Genomic DNA, 12,501 nt, shown 5'->3' on the forward strand with positions numbered 1-12,501 from the left:
ATTGAAAAGAGCCAGGATGGCAAATTTGCATATAATAATGAGTGATGTGTGCCTAAAACTTTATAATGCTTACTAAAACATTAGGAATATTAGATATACTTACTTAACACAAAGAGAATGGTTCAGGCTAGTTCTGTCTTACGAGTGAGTACTGGTAAGGATTGTTTGTGCATTAGAAGATTGGATTATAAAGCATCTGAACTGTCTTGTTGCCTGGCCCGTACATTCTTACAGAGCCACTCTCAGAGTGTACCTCCTATTCCATTTCGCCTGATTTACTGAGCCTATTCTAATACAACTGTTTCCTGGAGGGATGGACTGGAACAAGTTTTAACACAATTAACAGGACTGAAGAAATAATTTTTGCATATGTGGGTCAGAGATAGTTATTTACATCTATCTTCTGTAATGCATTATATATGTGGATCCTAAGTCTCTTCTCACTTACACCACTGCAATCCTCACTGCCCTCCAGACTAGGACTCGGGGTGTTATACTAGCATAAAACAGACTCATACCTTTTCAGGGATTTTGCTGTGGCCCCGCTGAAAGACTAGGACTAAGAGCTGGTGAAATACTTTTCCATACTGATAAATCCTTACCTTTCCCTTAAATTTGAAGGTTTTGTACACTGAAGTTTTGAAAGGTGGAAGTCTGAAGATGTAAAATGTAGTTTTTAGGTTTCCATAAGCGATGAAATGCATTTCAGTGAGTTTAGAGTTGCATTTAGTCTAAAAAGAAAGAAGACAGATCATGATCACTAAGTTTGTGAATGACACAGGAAAAGTGCTAGTATTACTCAAATATGAATTTTTAAGGGGCACAGTATTGCTTTACTGTGTATGTTTTGTGGTTATAGCTAACCTCTGTGCTAAAAAATAAATGATGTTTACATTGATGTGCTGAGGGTGTAGATTGGAGATAGTCTGAAAAAAAATATTGTTCAGAAAACAAGGAAGTCCTTTACCTATTTTTGAGAAATAAACTTGTGCAACTCCTTTGTGCAGCTTTTGAATTATTGGGTTAAGTAAAGTATATATATATACTTTAGTATATATATAAAGATATAAGTATATAAGTTTATATAAAGTATATAAAGTTAAGTAAAATATATATTGCAAGAGAGTGTGATGAGTGTGCTATCAGGAGCAGCAGTGGGAAAATATAATCGAATAGAACTTTTATCTCACTTCTTGCTATCTGTTTATAGTCTTTTAGTGATTGCTTTTGCTTCTACAGCTCCTATTTCTGTTGCCAGTATTTTTCTTATGTGTTTTTCCATAAGCACTGAATACCAATTTGGTACCAATTTATGCTACTTTGACACCTTATTTGATTTTTCTAGCTATTTGACATAAATATTTTCACCTATAAATATATAAATATATTACTCATTTCGGTTCTGTAATATCCCTTGCATCAGTAAACTGTCATATGAATTTAAGAATGGGGGCAAAGAACTGTTAGTATTTATAGCTGTTTCTTTGTCTTTTTCTTTTTTGTTTCTTAGGTTGGAAGTTCCACAAATACACTCAAAGCTCTCCAGATTGCTTTTGCCGATACTGACACTCAGGCTGTTTATCTCTTGACTGATGGGAGACCTGACCAGGTATTTCTGAGATGAGAAAACAGAAAACACGGTAATGTGGTGCTACAGTCATGGTGGCAGAAGGCTGAAGTATGAGATGAATATCATACCTCCAGAGCTGAGTCTCCTGGACATTGTCATAATCTTGAAAAATTGTATCTGAGAAATGTGCAGTTTGTGAATGGGTTTTGATTAGAACTCTCCACCCACAGTCCGGTCTTTGGTACATGATAACTGATGAGAAACTTCAAATTATCTTTTAATGTTAGTTTTAATTTTAGTTTTAATCTTGATATTTTCTCAAGATAAGCTGATATTGACTGTCACTTATTAAAACTCTTTGGTACATGATAACTCATGACATTTCTCGTGAGTTATTTTAAGGATCTGGTAACTCAACATTAAAGCTGTATGTTAGTATCAAGGTTAGGATTTGTGTTAAATAAAATATCTCCCTAACTTAGTACAAATATCTCATGAATTAAAAATCAGAAAATAATGATGGCCCCATGATATGGTTGGATTGAAATATTAAAACCCTTAAATCTTGTGTGATGGCTTGAAAACCTGAAAAGAAAATGATTGATAGCGAAGTAAAAAAAACCCCAAGTTTGTGTTCGACATTTTTGCCCAAAGAACACATCAAATATATAGGTATGTATGTTCCTACCTTCTGTTGCAGAGCTTACACAAAGGTTATGTCATATCTGAGGAGTAAGGGCCCAATTATTAATTTACATTATTTTCATATAAAGATGTTACCATTAATATTGTTCCATTAGGTCTCTGTAGGATAATGAATTCCATTTTTATCCTACTGAGTCAAATTTGATCTGCAATTCTGGTGCAATTCTGGAGTAGCAGTGATCTGGAGATACTTTAAGTCTAGCTTTAACTGTTGCCATTATGAGGCCATTTCATATTATATCACATTATATAAAACCAACTAAAAACTGGAAAAAAAACAGTCGTTGATAAGATGTAACGATGCAGATTAGGTAGAATTGAGCTTTGAAGCTGTAATGCATAGTGAAAATTAGCTGGTATGCTGAGAATACTTTATTTGCCCTTGAAAATTTAGCTTGGTTGTAATGGCAGATATGCAGCAAAACTCTGACATAGGTAAATAGCTGGGCTGAAGGGCACATAAAAATTAATTACTGAAGCGTATACAATAAATCTAGGATTCATAAAGCATCACAAACTTTCAGAAATAATTTCTGTACACCTTGATAAGGAAGAAAAATGCTAAAGGCTCACTTTTTGTTCCATTTTTCTTGATAAAGGGAAAGTGGCCCATGGGGAAGAGTGGATTTATATGCTACAAAGTAATTTGAATATCAAAATGTAAACCTGATTTCAGTCAGCAGATGAGAAACTTCAAATTATCTTTTAATGTTAGTTTTAATTTTAGTTTTAATCTTGATATTTTCTAAAGATAAGCTGATATTGACTGTCACTTATTAAAACTCAATTTACAACTGATCAAAATCTTTGCATTTTCATATTTACTTTTGCTAGCTAGGAGTGTATATTCATATTTTATGAAAGAATAATTTCGCTTAACGTACACTCATTCAGAGTCTTCATCTTAATATTTTTATTAATTTAGAAATTAATTAACATTTAATTTCTTTTTACCTGATTAATAATGGCTTTTATGATTTATACTATACTTTTTTGATGAAAAAGAGGAAATGACCAAGATTGCTTTTAACTATTAAAGTGCAACAAATAAATATATTGCAAATATCAGCAGAAAGCTAAATTTATCAAGATTTATGACAGTATTCTGAACAACAAAAGTGTTATCAAAAGTTAGAGAATTTCTTTCTACTGGATCCTTCAAAATTTTTAGACGTGGTAGATCTTTACTTCCTCACCTAATTTTTATTTCTTTATCAAATGAAGAAAACTAGCTTTCCTATTTTCTCAGCCTCTATTTTGTTTTCTGGTATTGAATCAACTTATCATTGAACCAATTGACAATTGGTTCAACTGAACAATTGAATCAATACCAGAAAACAGTTATATACATCCAAAAATATTCAATTATATACATCCAGTGATACTAAACACCAATGTAGTAGTTTAATTTTCTAATTTCCTTTAAGACTTCAGAAACAGAGAGTGCTGATTATATTATAATTTAGATTTTATTTATTAGGGTATCCTGTGCCTTAATGCATTATGTGTGTTTCAAATTCAATTTTAAATTAGCTGATTTTATATAATTATGAAATAGCAATCCACGTAGAATATATGCTTTTAACTGATCTGTATCTGTCTCTAAGCAACAGTATGACTGATTAGATTCTTACAAATTCTTCATATGTTGATAGATACATTTCTAGATGCCACATGTTTAATATACATTTTTTGATTTTCAGCCCCCTCAAATAATTCTGGCTCAAGTCCAGCTTCATCGTAAAATTCCCATCCATACTGTATCCTTCAACTGTGATGATATAGAAGCTAATAAATTTTTATACAAACTGGCTACTGAAACAGGGGGACGGTTTCATTATTACAACATTTATTTGACTGATCCTGACACTGCAGAGTTTATTGTTGTGAGTATTTGAAAACAAATGTGTTTGGTTTTTTACGCTATTGATGGAACCACAGGACTCACATTACTGTGATTTCATATTACAATAGATTATTAAAAAAAGAGTGTTAATACTATCCAGATTTGAAGTGATGTGAAAGCATTGAGTGTGCCATTTTTTGCTTACTAAATTTTATTAGACCACAACAATAAAAGCCCAAATATCATGCAACATTAATTTGTACTGCTTCTGTCACAAAACCACCCACGGTCCTCCCCCAAAAAACCCCACCCAACCCAAAAACCATATAGGTTAAATTCAGATCTGGAAGAAACATACGTGATTTCAGTTGCCTCAGAAATAAGTTAGTGTTTTAAATGAATCTGTGGTTTGTGTTCTGTTAATAAATGAGAGAATGTAGAGCTCAGTTTGCATGATGATGAATGAATGATTCTATGAATTTTGCTGGAAGTTTGCTCTACTATAGTCACTGGGAGAGATCTCTAAAGCATAAAATGACTAGAATAGCAGTGACCTATCAAGTGTGACTAAGCAGCTCAATCTAACAATCCCCAATAGGAATTTTCTGAATAGACTAACAGAAACACCCAATATAAATCATATTCTTGTTTTTAATTAAAGTTAAAAGTCAGTTAATTAGTTCCACAAATTTTAGAAATGGTGGTAGCAGAACAATGAGAAGAACCAGGAATGAGGCAGTAGGAGGAAATTTAGAACTTTGCAGACACTGATCAGAAGGAAGATGTGAAAATACACCAGCTCTTGAAAGATACCAGAGAGTGTACTGGGCAATTTCGGTGATTCTGCTGAAGTGGACTGTGTGACACTGTGTATGTTGGAAGTATGAGGGACAGAGTCTGTTGTCCATCTCCAGACTTCTGGACCTGTGGGAGTTGTAAAGGGATCATCACTGGAATTTTCTTCCTGTTTCCTCCTGTAGTCTAAATGATTCCCAGTCAGTTCCAATATTTACTTGAAGAGTATGGTTTTTACTTCACGTTTTTCAGGGACAGTATGTGACACAGCTGTGATCTGTAGAATGACAGGGCAACAGCTGTAATGTACATATCTTGTATTTTATCTGTTTGTTTATTTATTTGCATACTTGCTGGGAATGAGGGGAGCTACTGACCTCATTACACTATCCAGAAATATGGCTGTTTGTATCTCAAGTGGTATCTGGCTTTTTAAGGAATGCTTGTCATTTTCCTGAAAAGGAAGAATAATTTGAAAGGATGTATTGCCAAGCACATTTTAATCTTGTTTTCTATAAGCTTGTTCATACATACAGAAAGCAAACAAAATAAACTTTGATTTAGGAAACAGAGAGACTACCTGAAAAAGTACACAAAATTATGCAGCTGTCCTAACTGAGTCATTATTCAAAATTATTATCAGAGCTTGCATAGTTTCAGTTCAGAAGTGAAACAAGTTTAGGAGTAATTGTAAAAAAAACCATTTTATTTTCTTTTTGTTAGAGTGAAGACATACATCTTTTGAAAAGAGAGATTGAACAAGGAGAGAGAGACCTAGAGACAGTGAAGACCTTTCATGCTGAATGTCTGATGATGGATTGTTATAATAGAGAAAATGATCCAGAGAATAAGTATGTCCTCATACTGCTATTACATTAATAAGAGCTACGAGCTATCTGTTACATTGCTCCTTTTTCATTGTGTTGCATTTTTAACCTCTGGCATTCTCCTCTTTTAAAAAGAAAGATTGTTGGTTTTGGTTTGCTTTTAGTTTTGTTTGTTTGGGGTTTTTTTTAACCAGTTACAGTAATGGAAAAGAAAAATCTGGAAAAATACACCAATACTGTGATACCTGAAACAGAATGATCTCAAATATATCAATAGTCTTAAATTATTGGGAGTAAAGCAAAGAGGTGAAAATATTCCTCTGTCTCCAGCACTTGGTAAAGTTGGTACCTCTGAGCTAGAGAGTTCACAAAAAATTATTGTCCTATTGGTAGACCTGACTTGGTACTTCATGACTAAATTGCTACTCATTGGAATATGCTGATTGAAACATAAGTCACATACAAATGTATTTGCTTAAAAGACGGCAAACATCATAAATGAAATTCAGCTTACTTCTTTTCACATTTTTGGATTTTACAATGTGTATCTGTATGTTCATGCCATATTTATCCTTTCTTTTTATCAAAAGATAAGTAATCTCATCATTAAAAATATGTTTGTGTTCAGCATCAGTTGAAAAACATGCTGAAAATCTCACAGTGCCAAGAATGACTGTTCAAAAAGAGGTCCATCCACGGCACACTGGGGGCAGACTCCTGAGCCACTGTGGAAAAGTTTTCTGCATGTCTGAATATACTGAGTTTGGGGAACAAACAGAAACAAACAGTAGCTTCAAACAGGAAGTTACTTTTAATCCCTATAGGAGCACAGCCTTAATAAAAAAATAGCCTGCTAGGTGCCTTATTTGTCTGTGCAGTAATAGTACAAAAGCAAAAAAAAATACATTTAAAAAAAACCCAATCAGTTTTTTAAGACAGAAATCTGTTAAAACCAGCAAGTTGAAATAAAGGTATTAAAAATAAAGTAAAATAAATTAAAAGTGGAGACTGCTGTGGGACGATGTCATATGTGTGGAGGGGCAGGTAGGATGTCCAATATAAAAAAGTAGATGAGTGTTTATTTCAGAATTTGCACATTTTATTTTTTATTAATGCTGGGATGTAGGCATATACATGTGTGTATATATATTTAGATATATGCATATATCTAGATATATATGTATATATACGCGTGTGTGTGTTAGTTATTTTCATTGCTCTGATGGTCGGTTTACTCTTGCCCCCAGAATTCACAGCGGCTATTACAGAATATTCTGTCTTTATTAAAAATATACAAGGGTGCTGCCTTAAAAGTAATGAACATCTTTTAAATAGACTAAGAAAAAACGTTTAAATAGTTTAAAAACCTAAGAATTTTTTAACCTCCTTTGAACTCCCCTTTGAAATGCAGACAAGGATAACAGAGAAAATATTTTGCACTGTTGGAAGCAAAATGAGTATTTAAATTACCAAAAGACTTCAGCTTAGTAGGTTTTTTTTAAACCAGTGACATATGTTTGAGGTGATTTCTTGCTTGTTTCTTCTTTTTGTCACTTACAAGCAGTAATCACAAGCAGACACATACTGTGTCTTCTGTAACTGAAGACGCTGAAGAGCTGAGTACTACTCTTAGCAGCAGGCCGCCTTGTGCTTCAGAAAAGCGAGCACTGACACCGCATCAGCAAACCTGGCAAACCACTGCTGACAGTCCAGCCCGACAGAAGAAAGCATTATATGCAGGTAAGACTAAAATGAACTGCAGTTGTTAGCAGAATTTACTCACTAACTTGAAAAGATTCTTTTAAAAATACCAAGTAGCATCCCTCCTTGTGGGAACAAATGAAGCCGTTGATGACTTAAATAGTCATCTTTCTGAAATTATAACTCACTTCTCTTCGGTTTTACTTTTCAACCATCTTACTCATTTGACCCAAACAGACAAATGAAAGATTAACCATTTTGACAGAATGTTTTGAAAGCTCTGTAAACAGTTTTTTAACAGTAGATATTCAACCCTTATCTCTTTTATTCTAAATAAGTACGTCATTGGCAAGAATGAAGAGCCGATCTGTGTTTCACTAGTTACAACATCACTTACGCTAATATTTCTCCTCACTACCCCTGTAACACTACGTTTCTCTTTGAAGTATCCTTTGTATGCAGTACAAAACCAAGTTTACCCAGCTGATGTAGAAGAAGTCTTCATCCTTGGGAAAGTAAAAAGTACAAGTCAGTGCTGAAGTAATTTTGTATTTGAGGTCTTGTGTAGGCAGTCCCTTAAAAATTGGGACTGGACACCAAAGAGGAACTCAAAAATCCCAGGCATTATTTGAGCAGTAAGTTAGCTCTTCCTTTCTTTCTCTTTCAACACCTACAGAGCAAACAAAGATGAGTCTGCTGCGAATCCTGAGCCATAGCGTGAAATCAAGGGAAGAAAGCCCAGAGGAAGAAATATCTCCTGGAAAGAAGAGTTTTTCTGTCAAAAAGAGTGTGAAATGTGCAACCGTTTTCAAAGGCAAGTTGACAGATGAGGAAGCTCTGGGTGGGGCAGACGATAGTATCTCTTGCTTCATTTGTAACTGATGGCACCTCATTTGAGGCAAAACTCTGCAGACCTGCAGTACAAAGGACTGGGACGCAGCAGAGAAGCAGAGAGCTGGACACTCGGGAGGGTATTGTAACAAGGTCCTTACAGCTGCAGCCAGACTCCAGCCCGTGCCCAAACTATTCAGTTTCCAACAGCTCTATCAGTATGTGGCAGCTGTGATACAGCTATACTATAGACTGCTGAAAATTGCTTCTTATCAACAGAATAAAAAGATCTTGAGAATCTTGTTATATAGTAATAGATAGTTGTGATACAGTAATTTGTAGTTATGTTCAACGGTGAGGGTAAAGCTGGGAGTGATGGTTCTAATTCTGGTTCTAATTCTGCAGTACCAGTGTAAAGGGAGGTTGCACTTTATTGAAATACTTAGACTTGCAAAAAACATGCTATCTGGGGCAGACACATATGTAAAGACAAAAGTATTTCCAATAGGGCTTGTATACATATCTGGATAGTTTTCCTTTTCCTCAGTAATTCACGCAACTCTGAACTTTATGATAGGTCCTCTAAGTTGTTCTAAAACCTCATCTATGATACTTAAAGATGTTTGGCTTCTTTTATATTTCAGTGCCTTATTTTTAGTTCTTTATATACTTTTTATACAAATTTTCATAGCGGTATACCTTAAATTAGCCACTCCTGGCCAACTCATTAGTGATAGTACTTGGTATCACATCTTGGATTGGGGAATAAACTGGATGATCTTTCATTTTGGGTTATAAAAAATACATACAAAGTTAATTTTTTTTAAAATAAATTATTCTCCACCTATTTTATAAATTTCCTTATTGATTAACTAGGGCTCATGAGGCATATAGTAACACTGTTACTATTGATCAAGCACCACGAAACACAGGAAACATAATTCTTATTGATTAATTTAGCAACTGAAAGGGACATTATTGTGTAATCTTTGTGACACTGCTAATAGGTTCATATAAAAAAAATGATGCTATTATGTGTCAGCTTATTAATGTATACTTTTGTGTGCACAAAAACTGAAATAATGAAATGCAAATATTCTATCTTAGATCTGAAAATACAGAAAGCTGTAAAAAGGACATCTGAAAGGTATGTGTGTGCATATGTCAATATGTCACGAAAATTATAGTTTAGATTCTTCTTCAGTAATTTCAAACTTCTCAAATGTATTTCTACCTTGTGCTACATCTTACAGTCTCTTTTTTCTAGTTCTCTAGATATGTCTTCGGCTCTTTGGTTAAAGACTCATGGCTTGGTTGCTAGGCGACTCACCATCATGGATGCCTTAGCTCCTACAGCTGTCCCTCGTGGTGCCAAATACATTCCAGTTTTGGACAAGCATGTAGTTTCTAAAGTATTTGATGAGGTAAAACTCTTACACTGTTCCAAAACAAACATAAAACTTGGTATTGTTTCCAAAAGGATTTTTTTGTTCATTTCTATAAATGTCAAAATTGCATTTTCTAGTGTTCATTGTAGATGGTTGATGTGCACTAAGTGTATAATGCATATCTGAATGTTCATTCCTGCATCAGTAAGGAGATAAAACTGATAGTTAATAGTATTTCTTGCAGACTTTACCCTTAAGTTTTTGAGCTATATATTTTTCTTTCACAGTTACCAGCTGATGGCAGTGTGCAGCCATCAGGTGTTCAGCAATTTCATGAGCACCACGGCCTCTGGTGATACATATTAATTCACTGAAGTATGTACTTTACATCCATAAAGTCATTCAGAAAACTGTGCAGGTGCACAGTTTGTGCATTTGTGCATTCTCAAGGTTTACATGTGTCTGCTAAGATCTTTTGAAAAGTATTGGAGTTCAGTAATTAAAATTTAATTCTGGTAGGTGTAGACAATTGTGAGATTCTGGAGGTACAAAATTCACAAAAGATTGTGTATCATGAAGCTCTAATTGCCATACCATTTACAGGAAATCCATTTTGTGGCAAGTTGCTCTAATTCTTCTTGTGTGATGCATCCTATGAAAGTCCTATGAATATGTTGCAGCTCATTTTAACTAATAAAAACTGTTTTTTTAAACAATACTCAAAGTAAAAGCTAAACAGCATCTGTTTAAATAATAAGAGGTAAGCAAGGGTTTTGGAATAGGATGTGTTATACAGCTGAGTAAAATATTTATTACAAATGTACACATTTGTACATTTTAAAGCTTTCATGTTTGTTTTTTAAATTTAGGAATGGGAATTTTTGCTATAGCATGCAGACTGTGGAAGCAAAACCAGATCCTCTGTTTTAGTAAAAGCAAGTCAAACCCAAGATCTTTAAGGATTTTTTTGAAGTGTGATATTTTTTGTATGCTATAAAAAGAAGGCTTGTTGTATCAAAAGCATTAAAAATTGTACATTTTAACATTTCAGATGTAAAATAGCCATTTAAAAAAAAAAATCAGATATTCAATGATTACTAAACTGTATGAAACAATCTAAGTGAAATGTCAAACAAAAGACATTATGACTTTCACATAACTCTTATGACTGATTTCTGAGCAGTCACTTGTTTTCCCATCTTCTTCTGAATACACCTGCTAAGGAGAGCTTTTTCTGCCATGTTTCTAAGTTGAGACTCCTTCGAATCCTTTTGAGACAATCCTGAGCTGAATTTGAACTGCTATTTGCAAAAAACAGTGTCTGTAAAACATAATGGTCTTTAAAAATAGTCGAAGCCATGATTCAGCAAGTGATACAGGTAATTTTTGATGATAGTTCATGGGAGCTTAGGGTAGCCTATTTCAGGGCTGAAATAGTTCAGTGTTCTTAGAATGAACAGCTGCTGTACAGAATCTAAACAGGGATCCATGGGCTTTCTTTAGATTCAGGGATATAAACGCAAAAATATATATAATTTTCACCACTTTTTTTGTACCTGCTAATCCCCATTAGTTGTATGGAGACACTCAGTTTCTCAGGCAGTGGAGAATTAGTGTTCTACGTGTACGGGCATGGATTTTTCTGGATCTGAAGCAGCGTATAGAAAAGAAAAAGAAGGTTGGGGGTTGCACATGAGGTGGAACTAATAGAATTTATGAGCTATGGAACCCGTTCTCCCTCAAGTCGCATGCCAGCATATCAAGGAAAAGCAGAAAATAGTTTCTGGGACTAGACACAGAGCTTGAATAGGAGACATTAACAAATTGATTAAGAATCTTGATTATTCCAGTACTTCAGAAGACTTCATTGAAGATAGTAAATGTACAGACATTTTTCCATTCTTCCTTCTGAGATTTTAGTTTTCTTATTGTGGAATGCAGAAAGCCTTGTTTGCTTCTTTGGGCATAGTATAATTTTTATTTTCGGTCTTCGCTAGCAGTGGTGATGGAGTAACTATGAGCAGTTTTCTCACCTTGGAGATGCAGCAAGCAAAAGGTTTCCATGACAACTGTTCCTTAACAAGAGGCTGACCTGTTGTTTTCAGTTGTATGTGACCTGTCGGTTTCATCTGAGTTATTTCAAAAGGGTTAATTCATTAAACTACCCATCAGATTCATATTTAAAAAAAAAAAAAATGGTTTGGGGGCTTGTCTAAATTATGCTGTGGTAGTTCTGGAGCAAACCTTCCCATAGAACTGTCCGAGTATCTGTTGCAGATTGTGGCATCTTAAGTACAGCTTTACAAGTCATGAAGTTTTGACTCAGTGCTTTGCTCAGAAGAATCACGTTCAGATTCAGCCAACCAAAACATCTTGTTAGGTCTAAAATAAGAAAGATTTTTCTAGGGTTATTTTGCTTTGGTTTTGTCTTTAAAAATCTGAAATTTTGGTTTTAAAATAAAAGCCATTTTGAAAGAAGTGAATTCTTTTGATATGAAAATTTAAGTATTTAATTTAGAAAAATGACAAAACATTTTGGCACTAAAAAAGCTTCCCTGTTATTTCTGTCAGCCGAATCTGTCAAATTTCTCTTGACTTTGTGAGCAGTTTTTATTGCTCTCAAACTGTGCATACTATTTCAAGTTTTCTATTTGCTAAGAAGACATTCTGTTCTGGTTTTATTCTTCAATGCTGTAATAATGTGTTTATGTTTGTCTGCCACTCATATTCTATTCAAAGTGTTTTATGAACTGTATTAAATATTAATTTTGCAAATGATGCTGTTTGCACTGGGGATTTGTAAGGGAATGTAGGAGAGGGCTTCTACATGGTGAAGCC

General features: G+C 34.2%; 1 protein-coding gene across 1 annotated transcript in view; it reads left to right on the forward strand.

Moving 5' to 3' along the window:
• VWA3B (von Willebrand factor A domain containing 3B) overlaps nt 1-12,501 on the forward strand; it is a 68,857-nt gene that overhangs the window by 30,850 nt on the left and 25,506 nt on the right. Inside the window, 7 exon segments of the mRNA XM_009883132.1 lie at nt 1,511-1,609; nt 3,979-4,161; nt 5,640-5,767; nt 7,308-7,483; nt 8,121-8,285; nt 9,383-9,422; nt 9,543-9,699. Coding sequence (XP_009881434.1) covers nt 1,511-1,609; nt 3,979-4,161; nt 5,640-5,767; nt 7,308-7,483; nt 8,121-8,285; nt 9,383-9,422; nt 9,543-9,699 — 948 coding nt within the window.

This window comes from Charadrius vociferus, unplaced genomic scaffold (genome assembly GCF_000708025.1).
Source record: "Charadrius vociferus isolate BGI_N301 unplaced genomic scaffold, ASM70802v2 scaffold92, whole genome shotgun sequence".
Taxonomy (NCBI): domain Eukaryota; kingdom Metazoa; phylum Chordata; class Aves; order Charadriiformes; family Charadriidae; genus Charadrius; species Charadrius vociferus.